Source organism: Ornithodoros turicata, chromosome 10 (genome assembly GCF_037126465.1).
Source record: "Ornithodoros turicata isolate Travis chromosome 10, ASM3712646v1, whole genome shotgun sequence".
NCBI lineage: Eukaryota > Metazoa > Arthropoda > Arachnida > Ixodida > Argasidae > Ornithodoros > Ornithodoros turicata.
Window position 1 is genome coordinate 29947572 of NC_088210.1, and position 25228 is coordinate 29972799.

At 46.4% G+C, this 25228-nt stretch overlaps 1 protein-coding gene across 2 annotated transcripts in view; it reads left to right on the plus strand.

Moving 5' to 3' along the window:
* Nucleotides 1-22339, plus strand: part of LOC135369817 (polyhomeotic-proximal chromatin protein-like) — a 231890-nt gene extending 209551 nt beyond the window's left edge. For both annotated transcript variants that reach the window (XM_064603359.1, XM_064603360.1), the window contains exons 6-7: nt 3439-4123; nt 20136-22339. In XM_064603359.1, coding sequence (XP_064459429.1) covers nt 3439-4123; nt 20136-20444 — 994 coding nt within the window. In that variant the 3' untranslated portion in view covers nt 20445-22339. The remainder of the gene's footprint in view (nt 1-3438; nt 4124-20135) is intronic.
* The last annotated feature ends 2889 nt before the right edge of the window (nt 22340-25228 follow it).

A 25228-nucleotide genomic window follows, 5' to 3' on the forward strand; every position in this document is an offset into this window, starting at 1 on the left:
ATATAAAAGAGCAAAACGGGTGGGTACCCCTCGGTTCGATAAGGTATAGAATGATGGAAGAGCGGTTCAAATTTGCTTGGAAGTCGAAGGAGCCTGGCTCTTAGAAGCTGTGAAAGCATATACGCGAAGAACGTGATACAGTTTGATAGGTGTGACGTGAAATATTTGTTTCGCCGCATGTAGGATTTTGTTTTCTCTATAATGTACTGCTACTGGTACCAGCATTGCCATTGCTACTGTTTCCTCATCGCATTCTACCTACTTCATGATGTGATTAAGGCTGTCAAACTTAGACATATTTCTATCGTAGTCTAATGGATTAAGTGAAACCTAACGTATTGAACTGAAACTTGTATTGAGACTTCGGAATCCGTATAATTCAACCCACCAAACACCCCGTGAAACACCTCATGTTATCATCACCATCTACTTGTTCTCGTCGCTGAACGCCGAAGTAACAACAATAACAACAACTTTATTTTATGATGATAATTGGGTGTTTCATCGCCAGCGGCGATACTCTACCCCATTCAATTCAATCCAATTAGTTAATAAAAACCTTTTAAAAAAAAGGCCTCGCTGTTAAAGCCAAGAACATAGCAGACAAAGGTTTGCCAGGGAACACGTTCCCACATTGTCTGGGGAAACGTAAAAATAACTAGCAGCATCCAGCTCGAAAGTCCAAGAAACAGCTCAAGATTCTGAGCACCTCTCTGGCACCACGTGATGCACAAAGATACAAATAAAGGAGGCAGTACTATTCTAGATCACTCGTTCGGCAACAACCGGACGAAATAGTTCACTCCCGTTCCGACAGAGAAAAAAAAATAAAAAAGCCGAGAAAAACACGGCCGCGGTAACGGGATGAACTTCACGAGTAATAACAACGGGGGCTGCTCTAAAAGAACGCATTCGCCTTACTTCGAAACGCATTAAGTCGATCTCCAGGTCAGCAATGTAACTCACATGATTCACGTTTCCACCGACGGAGGCTGTGGGTGAGAGAGAAAAGAAAAAAAAAAGAGGGGAGGAGGGATGCGTGGAACACGGTAATCACAAGGTCTTTTATTGCGTTTCCCTCACGAATTTCTCTGAGCGCATTTTCTACAAGTCTTTCTTACGTGATTTTTCGAAGCATACCTCGCTTCTTTTTCTCGTATCATTTGCCACGTTCTTCCTCCAGCTCAAAGGGGTGAACGTCAGAAACTAGGTCTCCGCATCAATCAAACGTGAAGGCATTTTTTTAGCTCGCGCCAGGAATTCGTAACTACATGAAAGCGACAATTTTCGCGAAGGTTAATAGACATAAGAAGCTTCTAGGTCAACGTGTCAGCAATCACGTTCGAAATGACTCGAGGTAAGAGGGTTTGATGAAAAGCGTAACTGCTTGCTGTACGATGTTTCGGACTTCTCGTCCCCGCTTCAGTGTCGACTGGGGGAAGTGCATGATGGGGCCTGGGATGCGTCTTCCCTTCGAATGTCCGCGTGGTTTGACCTGAATTTTGTTCCTCAATTGGATGACCTGAAAAGAGGGATTGTTGAAGTGATGTTTCGGTAACCGCAGAGTAGTTTAGTGTAGTTACGAACCAAGAACAAGAGTGAGGGGTTAAGTTAAGGTCCGTTTCATCAGTTCCTCTGTCCTGAGTTCCGCTAGTCCGAGCTAAGACATGTTAGATGGTCCTATATAAACCGTCCTTTGAGGAAGTCTGAGATATGAATGACATCTGGGTGAAACTAAGAAGAACAAAAGAAGAAGAAGAGCCTCTGTCAGAAATACAGGCGACTCCATAGCCCTAAGCCTCATTCCTTAACATTTCCCTTGCCCGTTCGCTGGAGTTTCTGGGTGCAAGGGGGATTGTAAATATATCAAACCCCTAGATATTGTCATTGAAGAGCCATTGCATAAGGCATCTAAATGTCTACAACAACGCCGATACTTTAAGGCCACTCATGCTATGTCGTATCAAACCTTACCATTACAACCACGCACTCTTAAAAATGAACTTCACTGCATAGCACGCTCCTAGCCAACCATAATTTCGAATGATATCGTTATCTACCTTGATTTGTTCAAAACGGGAGGCGTACGCCTTTTTTGTGACACTTAAGCTCTTCATAATTGTCACAAAAAAGGCGTACGCCTCCCGTTTTCCACAAATCAGGGCAGATAACGATATCATCCGAAATGATGGTTGGCTAGGAGCGTGCTATGCGGTGAAATTCATTTCTAAGCGTCTGTAAAAACAGCGGTATCCTGCAATTCAGCGGCTCAGCGTACGAATCTTTCCGTAAATTTTCAGGTGGCATTGACATAACATGTTTTACACCACATTAAAAGGCACGTGCATGCAAGAATTCCTACGGAAGGGTCACAGCTGAGAGGTCATATCGCCATCGACCAGTTTTTCGAGCCAAGAAGAGCTGCGTTATCATGGCTTATGGTGTCAGCACCGGAATGCTTAAAATGGAGCAGGGGACACTACACTAGGCCCTGGAGAAATGATACGTGCTCGCGAAAACAAACTGCTTCCACGTTTGACCCAGACACGACCTATGCCGCGATCATGACTTGATTGCAGTCCTTCGGCTCTCTTGACTGTTCATATGTGAGTGTATCCACGAAAGCATTTAAGGCCAGGATAACAAGCAAGAAGACAGCAAATTCGTGGAACTGTAGGGATTACACAAGATTAAATTTGTGTGGCTGGTTGCAGCAGTCATGATGCTGGGGATATGGTTTCGATATACGCGATGTCATAGCGTGTCTGTAGCTCCTGGTGCGGCCGCGCACGCGTAACGACTTGATGCGTGATAGTTCGGAGCTAATGAGCTTTTCAGAGCAGAAGGGTTTTCTGCTTCGTGTGGTATGATTGGATTCCTATGCGAGTTAATAAATCAGAGTGGCTGAAGACACTGGGAGTACGCAAGGTACGCGAGCAGCCGATTCGTGTGCAAGAACAATCCATGTTCGAAATCCAAATCTGGGGTTTTTTGATGCAATTTACCTTCACTGGATCTCAGGGTTTTGCACTTTTTCGGCTTTTGACTTTGGAAATTTATCTGCACTCTAATTTTCGTTGCTTCAGTTTCAAATCAATATTAACTAAAAGTAAGAAGAATGTTTCACCTATCAGGTTATGTTGCTACCAGTCGTGCGTACAATTCGTATTAGCGTATTAATTCTACGTTTTAATGCACGATAGGTATATGTAGCTGGAGAAATATGCGCTATATAGAGTAACAACAACAACAACAACTTTATTTTGAGTTGATGAATGGGAAGTTTCATGACCAGGGGCGATACTCTACCCCATTGCTGGTGGTGATGTGAGGAATGAAATAATGAGCCTCTTCACAACATACATTGTGTATGCTATGTATTTGCTGGACTACTTAATAGTCAATGTCTCTCAAAAACCTTCTTTCTATCTCCCGCAGGTTCAACTTCGGTCCAACGAATGGCGCAGCCACGGGGCTTCTGCGCGGTTTCGAACCGCCGTTCCCGTTCAAGACTGCGGGTACCCCACCGCTCCCCACGGCATCCGGCCGCCAAAGCGTGGGCGCCGCTAGTGCGTCCGGGAGCGAACCCGAAGGACCTCCCACCAGTGTCGCGCCTCACCACTCCACCCCACCCCTGAAGTCCCTGACGTCTTCACCCCCCGCCGCACTTGCGGAACCTCCTCGAGGGAACGCGCCCTTCAACCTCGCCGACTTCTCATCGTCTCAGACCCTTCTGAACCTCGTGAGGACGGCGAGCGCCCAGAGCGCCTCCCAGCTCGAGACGTACCTCCGCGGAGCGGTGAAGAGACCTCACGAAGGAGACATCACCCGTGCCGATCCCTTGGACCTTTCCGTGGGCGCGGCTGTCAAGCGACCGAGGTCTTCTGGTGATAGCGTCAGAGGGGAAGTCATCGACGTTCACGGTTCGCCCAGGAAAGCCACGTCCCCGTGGTTGTTGTCGCTGGACGGTGGGAGACGGTCAAAGAGTCCGAAGTTGCGCTGCGGGTCGGTGTGCTCGGACCAGGCTGTGTCTGTGTGCGGAGACTCTCCGGTGTCCAAGTGGAGCATCGATGATGTGGTGCATTTCGTCACGTCTGTGGAATCATGTGCGGAATATGCAGAGGTAAGGACATGCATCTCTTGAGTCTTCGAGGATCCATTGGTGGGTTCTGGCGTTCATATTCACACTTACCCATTCCCATAGTTCGAGACAAGTTAACTGCTACAGGTCAACTCCGCCCACAAATCTAAAGACGTCTGTGATTGGCTTAGGGGTGCGCATTATGCATCCGTGTCACAACGTGCTTCAAACGCCTGCAGACTGATCATATCGTTAAGACACTCCTCCGAGACGACGCACTTTCATTTCATTTCATTCTATTGTACCCAAGTTACAACTTAACAAGATATTACGAGGTTGGAGCAGCCAGAAGGAAACACACGGTTGAAGGTTACTCCTTGAAAAGTGCATTAATTACGACAAGAGCATAAATCATAGTACAAGAAAACACAGTCCAGGGAACAAGAAATGGTGCGTTGTACATGACAGGAAACATAAGTATCAGAAACCGTTAATCAACGAAACATTTTTTGCTTGGCTCCTAAAAGATGAATAAGAATATATATTTTTGATATCAGGCGGCAAGAGGTTCCAATCACAGACTCCACGAAACGAAAACGATAGCCTGGCGTAGACTGTTGTGATCTTTGGTAAATTCAACCTTCGACCTGCTCCTGCCCTTATACGCGAGCTTGAATTAAAATTGCAGAAATTTATCTTAGGCGAAGTTAGATTAAGTTTTAAAATGAGATGAGTCAAAACCAAGAACACTATAACGCTTGGAACACATTTGCGTGCTACTAAAGCAAGCACAAAAAAAAGTTCGAGTTAACAGAACACGTACGGCTACACTATACGCTGGCGGAGATATACCTGCTGTAGCTCTTATCTTGTCTCCCAGTACGTACGGGCTATGTGATAAATTATTATACGGAACTGTTTGGCGTAACGCCTGTTGAAGCGCGTCGATCAATCTGCTTTCTCGAGCTCGCGTTTTGAGCGAAACGCCGACTTAACGTTGCGTATATTCAATGACTACGTCTTGCGTTACAAGGACATCTTTTCACGAGAAATCAAATCCGTATATCTTGGAGAATGATTATTAGTAAACGTGTATTGTAGCAATTCCCGTTCGCATTAGCATTCGGGTCGAAAGGAGAAATAATGCTACGGTGGAGACCACAGCCTGCCCAGAACTCTCTTTCGTTCCATCAAATGCAAAAGGTCACGCATGGGCAATAATGCAATGAAAACAACCGAAGGCCACACGCAGACTTTACAGCTACCTGAAGTGATCAAAAAGCCATTACTGTACCACGTGGCCCGACGGCCACCGAATAAGAGCTTGGCAGAACGACTGCTCGGAAAAGGAAAGCAAGGACTTGCTCACGGAACCTTTTTTGACCGGGTGCCACAAGCTATATGTGAGAGAGAGGCATTAGCCAACTATCTTCAATCTTCGGACCCCAGACTTCCTTCGGACATCGACTCGTCTGGATGTCGCCCCGCCTATAGAAACGGAGACAAACAAACAAAAAAGCCTCCGTGGACCGTATCGGAAAGTAGACGTGAGAAAATCACCTTTGCTCCGGCTGTAGAGCCTATAAATAAGCGCGTTTGCCAAACACAAAGCAAACAGACCCGGACTTGGTCTATTCATTTGGCTGGCGGTGCACTGTCGAAGACGTGTGAAAGAAGGGTCTCAATCACCATCATTAGGAAGGTCCACCCAGCCATTCCGAGTGCACACATATAGAGGACGCGGACTCTGAGAAGTGAATGGGGGTCTCAAATAGAGACCGCAAGGGGTACAAAGGAAGTCCTCAGCATCTTTGGTAGCAGGATGAAAGACATTGACGGGGTGTAATAGTCAGGTGATCTTTCGGTCGGCACCTTTCCGGAATGAACGTGTGGGTGTGATATAAGTGTGCAGGACGTACAGCACTGTCTTGACTTCGGCCTCCAATATGTGATTTTCCGCGTTAAATTCAAAGTGGATGGAATATACTGCGTTTGAGTCGGTACTATATGCTCTGCTTTTTTTGCAGTCAGCTCTGTTCCATTGACTCGCCGTCGCCAAAGTATTTTTGCGCAACACTGCCGCCTCGGGAGTGATTGTGAGAGAAAAGTTAATTTTGCGTGGCATGGGAACTCGTATAGCTTCATGATCTCCGCGTGGTAGTCCATACCAAAGATTATCTGTGCGATACCGATTAAATATACCACCTTACCACCACTTTAAAAAAACGGAACTTCATCATGGAAAAGTAATTGCAACCTAAGGGACTACACTCCGAGAAAATAGGGTGGCAAAGGTGGTAACTTCTATAGTTACACCACCTAGGTCAACATAGCGTCTGATAAAGGGTGTAAAAGGGTGGTGAAAGCAATTATCATATATCCAAATTGCTACAAAAAGGCGTACGCCCCCTCGTTCAACGAATCAGAAGCGGTAGCCCTTATATTTCTTGGCAGAGAGGGAGGTAGCAGGTAGAACTTTGCAACCTTTTAGGCACAACATATGCGGCAACTATTACTTCCTAAAAAACAGAGTGTATAGAAGAGGCAGTTTTCCCCCAATTTACTTTTTCCTTCTGCGTTTTTCTCTTTTCTTTCTTTTTGCGGTGAATGCTTTCGAATCCCACGCAATCATTCACGTAAAGACGACAAAAAGTTCTAGCTTTAAACCCCCTCAGAACCGCCAACTAGGAAGTCCGGGCTTCTCCTGAAAGTACAGACATCCCCATCTCTCTTCTGCGATCCCTTATAAGCTCCTGTTGGTTTTCCTGCGGTGGCTGCGGGGCGTCAGTAGCCAAGAAAAATAAACGCGTAATAGGAGTCCGCCACCGCGAGAGAGTTCAACCTTCCCAGCATTTTTTCGTGACGTCCAGATCGTGACCACTAACCGAGTTACACCGACCATGTTCTCCCCCCCTCTTCTCCGGCTTCTCTATCGGAAGGCTCATCTCCGCCCCTCAACTGCTGCTGCGCGGCGGGTAGACTCTGCGGGTTCCAACGAGAGGAAGGCTCAGGGCTTCTGCCCGGCACGATCTGTCGAACCTTTGCGGGCGGAACAAAAAAAAAATGCAATGAGATTTGCTCGGAAAAGAATGGGGCAGGTGGCTGGTGAAAGTTCAAAATGGAGAGTGGTTCAAATGACTTGTGGGGGCATGCACTGGAAGAGTTGGCTGAGGTACCCGGATGCATGTAGTATTTTTGCCGGGAAATACCAGTGATGGCCAGTAGTTAACTACATGTAGTTAAACTACCTGATTGTAGTTATAAAGTAGTTATCAACTACTGGCAGAAATGTAGTGTCCAACTACTAGTTAAACTACTATTTTGAGTAGTTAACTACAGTAGTTAAATTACTGCAGGCACCAACTACTTCAGATTTTGCTGCAAGCTTTACGGCACGATTGTGCTTCCGCCTTTTTCTTTGAGCTACACGTTTGATGAGAATGCAGGTTTCAGTTTATTTATGACATTTTATGCAAGGTGCAGAGCAATTGTGCTGTGCATGCGTACGAAATCTTCACTTTCGTCACTGCTCGTGATTCATATTTAGGTGTCCAAGAACACTATAGAATGGGATTGGTGTTGATGGACAACGTTAAGTAGTTAGAGACGTAGTTAAACTACACTGCAGTAGTTAAAGAAGTAGTTTTAACTACCTCCCCTGAATAGTAGTTGAACTACTAGTTAAACTACTCTATTGCAAAGTAGTTAGTAGTTATAGTTAAACTTCTGTAGAGGTAGTTAGTGGCCATCACTGGGAAATACTCTCTCTAGCACGACCTACTAGATTATAATGACCACGTCATAGGCACCCCTTCCTAGCGCCGCATTTGGAAGCTAGCGGTGGCGCTACTCATCGGCCCGGCTATTGCTTCCTCAATTTCTGCGATACTTTGTACTTCGGCTTTCCTTAGTATTTGTGTACAAGCGGTAGATGTCCCACGAGAGATGCTTCTTTCTAAAGTTGATTATCATCATCATTCTACACGTTTTCGTAGGAGCTGTTGCTGTCGTCTGCTATACGGTAGTCATACGTCCACCCCTGCGCGTTCAAAATCGTCCAATCATGACGTAGATCTCGCGGACCGATGAGTAGCGCCCCTAGCGGATCGTGCGGACAGGCTCCTCATAGGGGCTGCCGAATTAAACATGGTCGCTATAATCTAGCAGGTCGTGCTCTCTAGTTAAGGGTCGCACACTCATGCAGTCTTCCTTAGGTCCTCCTCGACAAACGTGATGTTCTCTACTGTCTTGAGTGCAGTTCAGATATTATCTTTGGAGCGTTAACGATTGATACATTCGTGATAGCAACGATGCTTAAAAAACGATTTTATACCGAATCGGTACATAAACCGGCAACATAGCGCGCGGACGTGTGTGTGCCGGTGACCTGCACGACATCCCGATCATATACACACGCAAGAAAAATTCGAAAGGGTTCGCTCATAACGAGGATTATTTCGACTCTTGCTCGTCCTTCGTTTATCCGTGCTCGAGCCATTGTTTTTCATTACGCTGATGTCTTCAATACACTTTCGATACGTCAGCATCTCAACTTTGAGTCGAGCATGACAGCTTTCATAACACATCAGAACGCTTTCTTGAACGCGCGTAATCAGCTGACGAGAAAATTATGGAAGAGCTCTCGGCGCATTCCCGTCACTTCTGCTTCCCGAGAGTTAAAAGAAAAGACTTCTCATAAATATTGCCGCTCTCAGAGAGAGAGAGAGCCATTGTTTTTGCTCGTGCACGTTCGCAGCACAAAGAGTGGGCGTCGTGGGAAGAGAGATTTCTGGAAGGAAAACAGAAGGAAAACGGCAGAAAATGGGGGTCCAATTTGTGCTACGCTGCGCCGGATGTCTCACGGGTAGTTTGCCTGTGCATCGGAGGGAAAATAATGGTAGCATGCCTTCGAAACAGAGTGCTCTAGACGATGGCCGGGTCGGGGGTGTATAGTTTGGATTGGAGGTGAGAGACCTTTTGCCGTAAAGCGTCGCGACGGAGGGGGTGGCAAGGCGCAACGTAAGGATGGAATCGGTTCCTGTACTGCGCCACCTACACTCTAAAAACAGAACTTCACCGCATGGCGCGCTTCTACACTCTTAAAAATGAACTTCACCGCATAGCACGCTCCTAGCCAACCATTATCTCGAATGATATCGTTATCTGCCCTGATTTGTTGAAATCACGGGGCGTACGCCTTTTCTGTGACAATTACGAACAGCATAAGTGTCACAGAAATGGCGTACGCCCCCCGTTTTCAACAAATCAGGGCAGATAACGATATCATTCGAGATAATGGTTGGCTAGGAGCGTGCTATGAGGTGAAGTTCATTTTTAAGAGTGTAGGAAACCATCATCTCGAATGACATCGTTCTTTCCCCTGATTTGCTGAAAACGTCGAGGGGAGGGGGCGTACGCCTTTTGTGTGACACTTATGCAGTTCATAATTGTCACAAAAATGGCGTATGCCTCCCGTTTCCAGTAAATCAATGGAGAGAACTATGTCATTCGAGATGAACGTTGGCTAGGAGCGTGCTATGCGGTGAAGTTCATTTTTAAGAGTGCACTCTAAAAACGGAACTTCACCACACGGCACGCTGTTAGCCAACCATCATCCCGAAAGGCATTGTTCTGTCCCCCCATTGGCTAAAAAAGGGAGGCGTAAGCCTTTTTGGGGACACTTAAGTAGTTAAAAGAAAAAAGGCGTACGCCCCTCACTTTCCACAAATCGGCAGTGATAAAGGTAGCTTCACCTGGTACCTTCAAAGGTGGTCTTCACAGTGCTATATGGTGAAGTTCTGTTTTTAGAGTGTGTAGGAACAATTTCGTGTGGATTTAATGTCCCTGGAAATTGCTATATTCTGCAAGGAATTTGTCGATCTACCTCTACTTCAGGCGTGCCCCCTTCACCAAGAAACCCAATCTATCTTCACTTCACATCAGAACGTGCAAAGCTTCGCGGCATTCACTTAAGACGCATTGAGTCACCTCATGTGAATCACAAGAGTATCTCATTTACAGTCACGCCACAGTAAGCGTCACCCAAACTCCTCTCCAATCACTGCAATTATAATATCGTACTCGGCGCGAAGGCAAGCCGACTTCTTTGGCTACGTAATCTCCTAGCTTTAATCTCTCAATGTCTTTCACGCACCATTGTCTCAAGCGCCTGCGTTAATCGCAGGATTTAGCGTGCCGCTTACCGCCGTCTGCAGCTACCGAATATACAGAAGCAGGAAACTTTGTCGAGCCAACTGGAAAATTTTCGCCCTAATGCAGTTGAACGAATGCAGCTGATAAGCTCTCTACGCTATTTATCCATGCGTTGACGCAAGCCAAGAGGTCTGTTCGGCTGAACTTCCGTTCGATCCCTTAAATTTAGCAGCCTCTATCTGATTTCCTGATCTCTTTACAAAGAAAAAAGGAAAGAAAAAATAGAGCCACGCACTGTTTAGTGAAACAGGGTAAGAGATTTAGAATCGGAACGACCTTTCCTTTGGCAAGGACGCGTGTGCCTTGTTTTTGTTTTAAATTTTTTCCCTCTTGCATTTTTATCACCCTGTCGTCGGGTAAAGGGGAGAGGGAGTTGTGCGGGTGTGCCGTAACCGGCACAGAAGTGTTTCTGTAATTATAATTAGCATATATTTCTTGCTGTTTTAAATTTAAATTCGAGAATTACTCGCTGTACGAAAGAAAAAGCTTGGGAGGTGAAAGGGGGTTAAAAACTTTCTTTTGCTTACGGTTCCCGTGTCACGGTGTCACTTGGCTCGGAATAATCAGGTAATTACGGCACGGCCGAGTATAGGCTAATAATATCCCGCTTTAAAGAGATCAAACACTACTTTTTCAACGCAAGTTCAATGCGTGCATTACAGTACACTCGGTACAGTACTTCGAGGGGTTGTAAAATGCATCGTCATCATCATCGCAGCATCATTGACCACTGTGCCAAACGCGTTGAAACGCGGTAACTTATAGGTAGAGTCCTGCGCGGATCCGAATTTCTCGACCCGCACCCGACCCGTACCTGCGGGTGCACTACCCGCCACCCGCCCGCAACCCGCATATTATTTGCAAAAGTTGACCCTCACCCGACCCGCCGCCCGGATTCAGGTTTCGGTGTTCGGTTTTGAAATTGGATGTTTTTCATTGAATGTCTAACCCGCGTCCGACCCGCCGGAGTCAAGAGGTGACAACCGCACCGACCCGCTATACCTTCACAGCACAAGAAAGCCTTCCACACATCCGCAAAAATCCGCACATTATTGCGGATCACCCGCGTGTCATTCAGGACTCTGCTTATAGGGCCATCGTTGGCAGTAAATTATTGCCAAGGCTCTCTTTGAAACGCTATTAAATTTTTATTGAAAAGCCCTTTAATGTTTTGTAACATCGTTTACTTTATTGATTTTTATTTGGTTATTTCTCAATAGCTATTGTTCTGGATGCACAATTTCGTCAGAGAGAAAAAGCTTTCTGACGAATTCCGGTACCTGTTTCCGCCGCAGCTGATTCAACTGTTATTTAGAAGAGCGTCCAGTCATCAACGTTTCCGGGTTTCCGTCCTGCGTTACGCGATACCCTGTTTCTGTGTTGCGTATTTTTGCACGTCACTCGTTCCCGCGAGGCGCAGCAGGAACCCAAACTCGCAGAAAACTTTGGACCTCATAGAGCAGCAATACACGGAAGACGCCGACATGTCTGGGCCGCCGTCTATGTACACGTCTGCATTGCGCGCGAGGAAGACTTTGCAATGTAAGCACAGGTGTGCTCATAACCGTTCACTAGAGCTTGCTGTGTACGTGACTGACGAGACTGCCATCGAGCTCGGGCAAACACATCTGTTATTACAGACATGCAGCGTATAGAAAAAGGTTGGGATGGTTGCTGCACTGCTGTCTGGAAGTGGAATGAAACCTCAACGCGAATTATTGTTTTGTTATTCGATTTGGTTGCAGATGCGTGAGAAGGCGACTTTATTATGAACAAAAGACCTATGTTGAGTCCAGGTGACCGGCAAGGATGGATCCAACGTGAGAATAAATCCATTGTGTTAGGCGAAATTAGTGACGAATAAGAAGGAGCAGGTGCAACGCAACGCAAGCAACACAACATCTTGGGCCAATGTTGGACCAATATTGGCAATGTCGGCCCAATATTGGACCAAGGTTGGACCAATATTGGGTCAGTATTGCCAATATGGGTCCAAGATTGGACCAATTTTGGTCCAGTATTGCCAATATTGGTCCAATATTGGGCCAACATGTTGTGCTGCTTGGGAACGTTACAGAAATTGCGTATCAGCCTCCTGACTGCTGCCGTTGTAGAGCCATCTCACCTGCTGTCGGACCTTGTTTTTCTTGGTTTCATCATTCGTATTTCAGACTAAGCACAGCCTGAAGCCTGCATAATGATTCTGTATTTGATGAATGTGGCATTACGTCGCGAGACAACTACGCTCATGGACGGGTATTTACTACATGTATCCTAAACATTTGCATTATACCGTATAAGCGGATTAGTGGGATACACTGCAGCTATTATAATTCCCTTTGGGAGGGACAGAGTTTGATCGCGTAGTACACTCGCTACCTGCTGCAAGGTGCTTATACCGAGGGCGTTTGCGATGGCTTACCGTCGGACACTCTTCCCAACAAAACGCAGTTTGCACCCTCAATAGACAACAGGCATGCTAATTCCGCATGCTGCATACACCTATAGCGCTGCCTATACACCAAACTCCTCTAAAGGACATACAGGAGAAGTCAGTGCGAAAATCTTTAAGCCAAGAAGGTAGATTAAGCCATCTTACGAAACGACTTTACACCATAAATTACATCCTGTCACGCCATCACGAAAACTAGCATGCGGAGGCACTTAGTATCACACCTCTACACACTTTATCACTCGCAAAAGATAGTCTATCATTAGAAGCATTAGAAAGCCATTTACTATGAATATTTCATGACAAGTCCTAGCAGAAGAAAACGTAAATCACGAACCATATATCACCGACAGCGTATCACCGTCACTATTTACTTTTGTTCAGAAGATGCTCGGCCCCTATAGCGCTGCAAAAAGATACACTACAGAAACTCGCTCTATACCAAATAAAGTTTCGGACACGTTTCTTTGTGACTTCATATAAATATATAGCTTGATCCCAGTCTGCAAACCCTGGTCGCCCCTGCGCAGCGGAGAATATAAATTTTCAGGGCCAGTCCGATAACCTCTCCCTTGGCATGAGGCAACGATAATCCCGCGATGTGTGCGCGACTTTCTCGATACAAGAATTCCAGCAGACGCTGTGACCCGTTTCGCTAAGACGGACTTATAGATCGAAAGCGTGTTTGCGGGATTGGTAAGCTTCCCGTTGATATGGGGGCCCCATTTTATAACGCCGTGCGTTTCGTTTCTGTCTTTCTGTCTTTCTCTCTGTGTGTATGTGGTATGCGGAGCGAGGCGAGGCGAGAGGGTTATTCGAGGGGTAGAAATGAAATAAAAGCAAAAAAAGAGAAAAAAGGCCAGTCCGCGACCTTCCTCTCACATTTGATTTAGTTCGTCGCTGATAGAGAAGCTGAAAATAGATGACACGGCTGTACGTGTGGTCATTCGTGACCTTATGCCGCGAGACAACTAGGGTTGTATATACTATGTGAAAAGTTCGGTGCAGGTGACGATTGTTAAAGTTTTGTTAGTCGATATTTTTGTCGCACACTCAACTGTGCATGATGTAAATTATGTAAAATAACAATAAGATAATTCCTAGTTAGGAAGCCGTCTTCCAGTTATATTCAGCTCATTAGTCAAATGACCAAGACAGTAGCAACCAGAAGAAAGAAGATAGTGTCTCCACTTTAAAAACGGGAAAACAACCTCCTTCCTCTTCCTTTTACATATCTTAATGATTATTTGTTATCATTAATCACTCACTCACCGAGCGCTTAAAGTATTCTATTAATCTTAATATCAAAATTCAAATCGATTCAGTCAATCCTTAGTGGAGGTTATCACGATCGCATTGTGGCGCACATTTCCAAACGGCACGGACAACGCACAAAGGAAGAATATCTAGACCAACATATATCCCTCATCTTTCAACCTCTCCATCAAAAGATCACTCGCGAGAAAACCGAAGCTCTGTATACACGACCTGCTCACGTGAGCCTCGAGACACATGCACGCAGAAGCAAACGAATATCAAATCACCGTTCGCAAAACAAAGCCCGAGGAAAGAAGAGGAAATCGTGATTGAACCAACAGAAGGACCTCCATCAATTCAATCGCAGAAGATAATGTGCATCGAGGTCGCCGCCAAGTTTGCGTGTATGTGTTCCTGCGGGTCGCCTTATTATATTGCATCTCGAGCATGCAACGGCGTGCAGTAATAAAGGGCTTCTGGTTCCCCTAATCCGGGACTTTGAAAGGACAGATTACTGTCATCAGCCGACTCCTAACGCGCGGGCTTATCGCCTGGCGGGCGCACACAAAAGCAGTCATCAGGGGGAGAAAAAACCGTAATCAAAAACGCCTCGAGGAGGAGGACATCGATGAGAATTAAACGGAAATTAGCGACGACTCGGGAAGCAAAAAGGGTTTTTCTATCCGCGCCCGGAGGAGTTTGGCACTGATGGCATGTCTGGGGTTGGTCGTTGCTTCGAGGTTCCATTGATGGTGGGTGAGTGAGCGGTTTCTTTTAGGGTAGGGTATTGATGGGGGTTCTAGATCGGCAAACAGGATTAATGTCAGTGGTCGACTTTGAGATAGAGCGGGCCCGTAACGCTCGAAGCTTGTCCAACCGGTCGTTTGGCTAATGTTGCATAACCAATATTAGTTGGTATATTAGAAGGGTCTTGGGATCGAAAGCCCAGGTCATACTCAGTAGCTACAAATATGATGGATTGGATTGGATTTTGAGTGCAGATAATATGGAGATCGTGGCTTTACAAGTATGCAGCCGGCTGCTCCAGCTTCGCTGTACTGCTATAGGGGTGGTTAATAGCGCAGACCACCATGTGTAGATGACGATGACTTGATGACAGCTTAAAGAATGAACATGTGAAAAAAAAGGTTTTGAAATGACTAATATGGTTAACGGGTGTGCTGCAAGATTTCCGTGGGTCACCGCTACGGTTCATTGTTTCGTGCTGCCGCCCATGCGCCAAAAACCTTTTCTCCACTTTGATGTCCCGGAAATATTTTAGGACGTCACCGAACAACCAGTCCCAAGCAGCACAACATCTTAGTCTAATACTGGACCAATATTGGCATTGTCGGCCCAATATTGGACCGAGATTGGACCAATATTGGGCCAGTATTGCCAATATTGGGCCAAGATGCTGTGGTGTTTGGAATGGCTGCGCTTGGCGGTTTCCCAGTGCTGCCAACTAGAAAAATGAATGCACTCGTTCAAAACAATCTTCATCCCCTCTTCATCTTTTCAGTGCGCTCGACTAGTCGATTTTTCGGGTGGTTCGGGGGGGGGGGGGGGCAGGGACCGCACCCCTACGCTATATTTCAACGAGCCTCACCCAGGAGGGAAATTGGGGGCGACCTACGCCCCCGGGGTGCGCCAACCAGTTACCCGCCGTCCATTTGTACCCGAGCGCGGACAAGATCACTAATTGCGCCGAGCCACTTGCCGCTATCGTCTCTATATATAGTGTTTGAGTGTATACCTATTACGAACGTACGTAGGAGGCGAGTCCAGGGACAGAGCAAGGTTAGGTGTGCGTGATTTGTTATCTGCACTTCGGACGTTTGGAGGTTATAACTAGCCACCCATTTCGGTGCCTTCTGTGTTTATGCGATAGGAACATCGGGTTTTCTGTTCCCCGGACGACGAACACGCTATTTAGTATATATATATAGTATATATAAGTTTCGAAGATTAGATAAATTTCGGTAGCCAAGACCACCGCAGCCGCACACGTTATGCGAGTTTACCGGATTTTGAATGACTTAAGGAAAAAACTGAGAAACAAGCTATGCACAACCGACTAATGTCCTCTATATTCTCTCCCTCTCTCGCAAATGTCCGTGAAGGGCCAAGTTGGCAGGCATGCTTCGCTAGCGACGAAACGACCGTGCAGGCTTCCATCCTATTTTACGAACGTCCTTCGAGTCCCCTCAAAGCGCGCATGCGCGAGTGAATCCTCCCCCACACGCAATCTTTTTCAGCGATCACCGGTGTCCATTGTTTCGCCCTGCCTTGAACTGCGCAAAAATTACAAAGAAACACGGCGCAAAGAATCAAAATCCGGTGAACCGTTTCGACAGAGGTCAAGCCTGTATGGCACACACAGGAAACCGGAAACCAACTATTTTCTTCCTCTCTTTCTCTCTCTCTCTTACTTTTGGCAGCATAATTTTCAGCGAGACCTTCGAACTTCGTGCGCTTTTCTACATTTTTTGGTTTATCCTGAATCGCTTCCGGCGATAGTTACAGAGCAGCAGCCCCCAGAAGGTGGCAAAAAGAGACGGCGAACGCGACGCCCCCGCGAGGCCGTCCGCTCGAATTTTCGGAGCCAATGGTTCCTGTGCGCTGAGGCATGCGACGTTTCGGCTTGCTGATCGCTCATCTGTGCGCTCAACGCGGCTTTCTTCTGTCTTTGTAAGACTGAAAGAGGAGGTGGACGACATGAAAGTCGTGAAGCAAAGTGAGTGCGGAGGGAGCATTCAGAGAAGGATGGAAAGGACATAGAGTCATTAAATGTGCCTTTGATATTCTCAAGAGGTCCCTTTCACAGTAAAAGTCGAGGGATATAGAGCTAAAATTGGCAAAATGTTTCGCTTCGTACATGACATTAGGACGCGTGGCGTTGTAGCGTGGATAACCACGTATCGATCGATAGAACCATTTCTGCACGGAACCTTCTCAGTAACTGGAACCCACACAGCTGCACGCAGAAAGATGCTTCAATAGGCTCCGTGCCATCTAATTCTACGTGCTTCAATAGAACCCTATTCAAGATTAAACAAAAAACAAAAAAAAACTGCGACCTGATTGAACAATTCCCACGCAGCACTAGTGCACACCTCGCCGAGTCTCAAACATCAGACTTCCCACAACAGAACACTCCAACACATTGACAGCGCAGTTTGCTCTGCACTCACATCAACCGAAAGAACCTCCTTGCTCTGCAAACATCCCCGCCGACTTTCCAACCAGCAGCAGCAGCACAGGAGCGTCAGACAGGTAGCCACCGGCCGCTCCCCTTTGCAGAAGCCCATTCCCACACTTAAGCCACCAGTGCGTTCCTGTCGTGCTCTCGACCCTGACCTTTTCTCCGCGCTACCACATCCACCTTTTAACCCCTCGCTCACACACACACACACACACAGGTCCCCACTATACAATTGCTCGGCTACCAGAATGATAGATGCACGTCGTGCAGTGCGGGTCACGAACGCCAGGTCACGACTTCTGCCGGTGTGTGTGGCAGTAGCTCCCGACTTGCCCCCGCGGATGACCTCTCGCCTCCTAATAAGTGCGCCGGCCGGCTGAAAATGCGCCGCAATTTTGAAGTCCTCGACTTTCTTCTTGCCAGGGCGTTGCCCACGGTTGTTGGCTACCACACACACCACCACCACAACACGCGGGTCTCTGCGAATACAGGGAGTTCCTTTTGTTGTCGTCGCCTGGTGGTAGAAGATGGCTATCGCGATGCTTGGCGCATGCATGCACAAAAGGGGAATACGGGTGATTTTGGAAGTACTGATGGTCGGGTCGTGAATTCTGCTCGGTCCCGGATCTGGCATATAGTGGCGGTCGGGTGAAACGGAGGTTTCGTTCGGCGATTTCGCGGAACAAAGGATAGAAAAGAACTATGTTTCGAGAGATTTTTTGTCTCGGGTAGAACGTATTGCTCGGCTAGATGCGAGAGATTTGTATCGCGATTTCGTGAAAAGTTTCGATTCTTCGCTCGATGTAACTGGAAGGTCGTGAAACGGCCATTTTGTACGAGTGTAAGCTTTCTGGAGGACGTATGCGTTGGTCGTGGTCGAAGGTGCACTTGCGCAGTCAGTTCTGGTACAAGTTATTAAATGTGAGCCTGGTGGGTTAGTCAGCTTGTCGTGCTTATAGAATGACTCAGATGTTGTATGACTGTATTGGTATTTCAACGCCTTGCATACAGACGAACGGAAATGACTATATGCACCACTACAGGCCACGGCGATGAACGACTGTGATGTTGGCACTCCACAATAATTTTTCGTGAAACAATGGATGAATCAATTAGCTCAACGTGTAGCACGGTGAATTCCAAGCAAAACGATTCCGAAGACGCGAGAACGAAGAGAACGTAAATTTCCCGATAAGAAATATTCGTTTTCTGTCCTCGTAGACCGGCGGGTCGCTGTATGTCCTCAGGGATTCAAACTTCGCAGAAATCGGCATCGTATATGACGTCAGAGACAGAATCTGTCGCTATCGTGCTCACTCTTTCCATCTACCTTACAGTGCGCAGTAGAGAAAGTGTACGTGCTATTTTGGAGGTAACTTTTCCAGTCTTCCGAGAAACCCCCGAAGCCTTCAACAGGGTCCTTGACCAGCCAAGACCTTTGTGAACTTAAGCATCATTGATAGCCCCCGAAAAAGTACTCAAGATCTTTCGATCTCATTCGGTTCCTCTACAGTCAAGTCAAGTCACACCGATATCTACGGTGCCGTAAAAAAAATATAAATACAAAAAAATATCGAAGGTAGGATTACATATTACACATAAAACGTCGCTCTCTCCGTTTCACATGACTACACGCAGAGATCGTATTGCCACTAACTTTCCCAAGCCTCGAGGCCAAAAAAAAAGGACGACAACGCCTCGAAGGTCGAACGCGAACTCTTTGAAGCGTGACTGTACACAGGACAAACATGCCCCGATGCCAGAGAAACGCGACGAAAACAGCGGCTTTCGGAATTCGCGGTATTCGCAGCGCGGTCGAGAAATGAGACGCGATACAGAAACAGGAGCCCGACGGATTCTCACGTCTGTTCTCAAAGTCCACGGCTCGCGCTCCTCGCAGTCTGGGGCGTCAAGATTCCAGCGAATGCTCGGGGGAAGAAAAAAAAAAGGAATTCATGTCGCACTTGCGCTGGCTGGTTGCATTGCAGGAACGCTTGTATAGGCGGTGAACTAATCTGAAACGCGCTCCCACTTGGGCCTCGGGAATGTTCCAAGGAAAATGTTGTCGCTTTAAAATGTTTTTCGAGGATGAGTGCGGTGTTTCGCTTTACGGTGTGACGGCTGTAGGCTTGCGGGGAAAGGGTGTATGTGCCGGAAGGGTGTTCGAGTAACAAGAATCGGACTTCTGAGTCACGTGGTGACGTGAAGCATCTCGTTCCTGTCTGTGTAATGGGTGTGTTCCTCATACGTCATTTTGGGATGGTTTGGCTTGAAGTCTCGCGTTTGAGTTGCATGTTCGCCGATTACTTCCTAAAGCTAGTATTAAGCACTATTGAATTCGAGATTGTGACATCATATATCGAAAGCAACCGATCGCACAAACAACAATTAAGTTATGAATGGTGATGCAGTCGGCTGTTTTCCCGACTTAGGCTGCGGTAGCTTAGCCCTGCGCACGTGGCTTGATATGACTCGAGGGTGTGGAATGACTCGATTGCAAATGTAGCAGGGCAAAGGCTTAGAGTTCGTCCAGTAGGGTTGTGGCTGTTAGGAAAGTTCTAAGCACTCGAAGAGCCCACTGCTAGTTTGCGGGATTGCGCCAAGGTTAAAGACTCTTCTGTAAGCTGAACAGTCGGATGTCGATGGCTTCTAGTTGACACATATGTCGTTCCCTCGTTCAGCGTTAGCCGGTAACAACAGATACAGGGGTATACTGCAAGCCTTAACATCAATGGAACATGTGTTATGCTTGTTTGTTCTTCAAATGTGAACTGTCTCTGGCTGGCATCAAGGTTCTATAAGGCAGCAACACGAAACCAGGGGATAACCAAAACGAACAACATACAGACATTTGTTCAACAGAGTATTAAATGCCGATGCTGTTTACCTATGTGTCGCTGATCACTCATTTGCATTGTGTCTTGCAGAAATTCCGAGAGCAGTCCATCGACGGCACGACGCTACCGCTCCTAACGGAAGACCACCTGACAGTGTACATGGGCATGAGACTTGGTCCCGCACTGAAACTGCGCACTACTCTGGCAAGGATGACCGGCCGATGCACGGTCTGCATGCACTGCATCCACTGCCACGGTGAAGACAACGACAGGAGGTCCACCACGTCGTCTGTGCACCGTTCCAGTACACCGGCCATGCCTGCAGCGTGCACACCACCAAACACTGGTGTACCGACACCTCCGACCACGTCGGCCGATTCGCCGGCGTCGAATAAGTAAACAATGACGTCAAGTCAATAATGCCTCCCTGTGGATGACACGTCTTACAGTTCTTGGACAAGTTCATGTCCTGCAGGATGGACACACAGAAGTACCACTGTGTTCTAAGGCGACTTCATTTGTCAAGAGGACGTCTCTGTCTATGCTGTGAAAGCAATCGGTTGTCTGCAAACCGCAACAGGCACCTTTCCTGCTGGACCATTCGCTGTGTGATTCGAAGTGCTGTTCGCAGGCAGTCGTAACTTATTCGGAAACAACTGGTGACTTCAATGAGCCGTGAGCCGTGATATTTTTTGGCGTGGACATTACTGTCCCACAAACTACGTAGAACTGTCACGCGTGGTAGTCATTGTTCATCCAGTCCACGTTCATCCATAAACGTGAAGGACTCATGACAAAGACATTGTGCACCGTCACATCTGAGACTGGGCTACCAGTGGGGCGAAGCGTTCTGAACTTCACTACAACCTTCGGTCTACACTTGCGCGAGTTCTCATCGTGCTCGGAACTATAAAAAGAACTGTCGGAGGTTCAAGCTCAAAATGACACACATGCACCTGTCTGCATTTTGAAACAATATTTTTGTGTGATCAATACTGCCGCGAAATGTCTCTTGCTATTACGTGGCTGTTTGAGAGGCTGTTTTACCTTTTCTTTCGTGATCTCATTCTAGTCGAATACAGACACGCAAATAAGCGGGCGAAGAAAGGAGGGCGCTAAAAAAAAAGTGTGATCGAGAAGAATAAGCAGCGATTTCATTTTCTCATACTCGGGTGAACGAAGACGGAACAAGCTTTGAGACGGGCGGGAAAGTTGGAATTGTAATACTGAGAGTTCTCATATAATATATATTTATTTTATATATATCCGAGACCACGAATGAAAAAAAAAAACGAGTTGTTAGTGCATTCGCTGTGCTCTCCAGACAGGTGATTCTTTGTTTCTTCTTGCGGGTGAAGTGTGTTCTGACAAGGGCAAGCACCGAGCAATGGTTTTCAATGTGATATCTTTCACACTTTGTCCTGGGCCCGGTTTCACCAACGCTGGTTAACTCTGAACCGAGATCCAGGGTTGTTAAAACTTTCAATTCTTTATTTTACAAACCTTAGTTCGTGACGTGATGAATGTTTCAGGAACAATAAATCCCTTTAGTGAAGGAGAGTTGATCGTTGATCTCGGTTCAAATGATTTCCTTGATGAAATCGGGCCTTAGTTACGCAAATCCCTTCACTGAAGGAATATCCCGCCACCTATCGCTCAAATTCTGCATTTCCCAAATGTTCTCGAAGCATTACACGAATGACCATACTCTCATCAAAATGAACGTCACAGTCGAACCTACATGACCGTGAGGTTAAAGAGTTACAGGTATATACAATTTTTTTTAAATATTATTTTTATTAGTACAAATTAAGGAAGCTCTGCTCATCCATTGGTATTTGGTACTTCTTGATAAAATGACACGTAAGGGAAAACATGAGTTATCAAAATCGTGATATGCGAGGTGTAGATGATAATTACCAGTGTTTTTGTTTGTTTTTTTACTACACCTGAAAACAAAGTTTTGTACATCTCACTCCCTTTCTCTCTCTCTCTTTGTGTGCACCAATCTACGGTTTAAAACAATATACCACGTCCATTCCACCAACTCTAGTGAGACTATCCCCTGCTGTGTACAAAGACATTCAGCCGTATCGTTTTCCTTTTTTATTGTGAGTGTTATTATAAGTTTGTCTCGTCACTCTATTGCTGATGATAAAATGAGTGATCTTAATATATTCTGTACTATTTAAATCAAATCAACGGATGTAGGTTTTACTGCGAACTTTGTACATACTGGTGTATATTGCATGTAAAATCTTAGGTTGGAAATATAAAGCATCGTCTGCTCGTCACTCTTGTGTTTACTAGTTGTTTTTAATTAGTTTTATAGTCACTCATGAGTTTTATAGTGCTCGTCAACTATACTTCACAAAGCTCCCAGTAAATAAAGGGGGGGGGGCAGCAACACTGGAACACACAGCACTGCAACAAACTCCTCCTAACTAAGGGTACCATAGGGAATCACACACACAATTTGGCAAACCGCTTTCATGAAGTCATTTTATCTCGGTTAAGGCTCAGACATACTTGCATCACGCATGGCTTTTTACTCCGTGGAAAGGACACTTCCCAACGCACATGCTGTGGGGAGCAACTCTCTGTGATGCACATTCTAATCGCATGTCCATTACACGAAGATCACTGTCGTCGTCATTTAAAGAATTATATCAATATCAAGTGCCTTTTCACCCTGCTCTATTGCTTAGGGATGAACCACTTTTATCCTACATGAGAACTTTCAACTTTTTTTTTAGAGATATCGGCTATTTAAATGTTTTGTAAGTGAATGACTTTCCTTTGACTGTGGTTTACACGTGAAATTCTGAGATTGAACAGTTAGTTTTACCTTGCAACACGCATCACTGTTTTGGCGCACTATAGCCTTTGTGGCTCATGCGCCATAAAAAAACTGCCATCATCATCATCATCATCATCATCATCATCAAAAGAGCAGAATGTATTACAACCAACACCATCATATGGGCTTCCCGGAGGTTATGAACCTCAATTACGCATCAACCGTAGAGACATTCTCTCCACATCGAAAGACTCAACCTTCCGAGACAACCAGAACAACGTTATGTATCCCGAGGCACAAAAGCACGCAACATTTCGCCCTGCCTCGCCCCGTCGGCTGCCCCTGCCGTATGTAATCAAGGACTGCCACGGGTTTGTGGCGATAAGCCGCTTCTCCGAGCGCTCAGGCAACTCCCAAAACCATGGACAGTGGGAAAGGCGCGGTCCGGTGAAGCAACAGCAGCATGCAATTTGGCGCGAGCACAGCCCCGACCACGTCCACGGGTCAGAGGTCTCCCGGCAGGTGGCCGATAATTCATTCCAGAGCGGGCCACTCCGCCAATTTGCCTTTCGGATTGGACGACGCCCACAAAACCTAGCAGCACATCAACTCTAGTGTATATACGTCGCCTGCCTACGCGACTTGTGAAAGAAATCACATAGTATGGATAGAGACCACGGATTAGACATAGCTTGCATGAATGAGCCTATGGAATTTAGATGTGTTGCAAGCCGTTTCTTGTAGGATTAAGGTTCTGAAAGCGCAGCTTCTGGTTGCAACAGCAACAGAGTATCGCATCTGGTGATGAAACTTCCCATTCATCACCTTAAAATAAATATGTTGTTGTTGTGCTGGTTGCGGTTGCGGGCGTTGTAGTTGCATAGCCTGACTGGAAATGACATAGATATATCCCTGTATGTTAGAGGAATATTCCACACTGAAGTGACGAGCTAGGTCAAAATGGAGAGTGCGCGTTAAGAAGGTATGGCAAGAAAGGCTAAAGAGGATTTGCGGGTTACGTTGTCCTGCATAATGCTGAGCAGAATGCTGAAGTCGGACACCGGTGGAAGGTGAGTTATGATTTTGAAAGAATTGGACGCAGTTAAAAGGAGCCCTGTGATTAGCTGAAAGGCTGCGTGAACTACAGAAATATGTCCACCTTCGAGCAATAGAGCTTGACCAGCACCATTGGAAAGTTCCAGTTCTTGTGGACGTTTTTCTTGTATTAGTGTTCCTTCTGGTCGCCCTTCTTTAAGTGCACACGGACACTCGGCAAGCGCTCACTACTGTGAATCCAACTTCAGCCTCGTTATACATCGTTTAACTATTTTTTAATTTTTATTCTTGATATTCCCAGTTGCTATGGGGAAGAGGGGGGGGTTGACGTTCAATAACAAAAAAAAAAAAAAGTGATGTCTGCCTGCTCAGCAAAGGCGGCAAGTTCTGAACCCAAGCCTCACTGCATGCGTCGTCGTGGTCATCCACGGGCCGCTACAATATCATTGCGGTATATGCGTTAAAACGGAAACCAGGCGTTTCTTTCTTTTTCCTGTTTTCCCTCCTCAATGGGGATCGCCGTGTTAGAAGAATGTTCAAATCAAAGTGGGTCCTGAAGGTCCTGAATCAACCTCTCTCGCTGTCCCCGCGCCGTGGTGCTACCACAGGTACCAGTTGAGGAAGCTCCGGAGGCAACGAATAGGCGAGATGACTCAAGTGAGGTCATCCGTGAAAACAATGCGCCTGTCGAAAGGTTAAGCCCATGTTGCTCTTATCTTGAGAACACGCAATGGACGACACCGTCAGCAAGACAAGAATTCTTTAGCATTGCTGGGCGTTGAATTTTTTGTCAATGCAAAACGGTTGTCAGAAAAGGCCAGCCATTGCGCGGACTAATACCGTTATCAGTCCTGGTTTGTGGAAAGCGTGTGGCGCACGCCCTTGCATTACACCATACATGACGCTTTCAGACATATGTCGGCACAGTTCCCTTAGAAGTCGGCCCAGGATGCACATTCCCCCAGGGCGTTACTCGCGACGTTGCCCACCACTGTGAGGCCGACAACGACGACCCCTTTCACCATCACAATCACCACGACCGCATAACACTTAACATAACAGTATAAGTGTCGCTACAAAAAAAAGAAAAGAAAAGTCACGACTCACTAGTGTCACGTGCTATGCGGTGAAGTTCTGTTTTTAGAGTGCAGTAATGGGGAAAATGAAATTGGTTAAGGAGTTACAATTGTTTCATCGTAGAGACAGTTGATGATATGGAAATGCTATTAACAAATTAGTCGCTCCAAGAAATAGAAACTTACCGGTTCTTCTCACAAAATACGCCGAAAAACAAACGTATGTGTGTCTCTTCTCGTCGCGTCCAGAT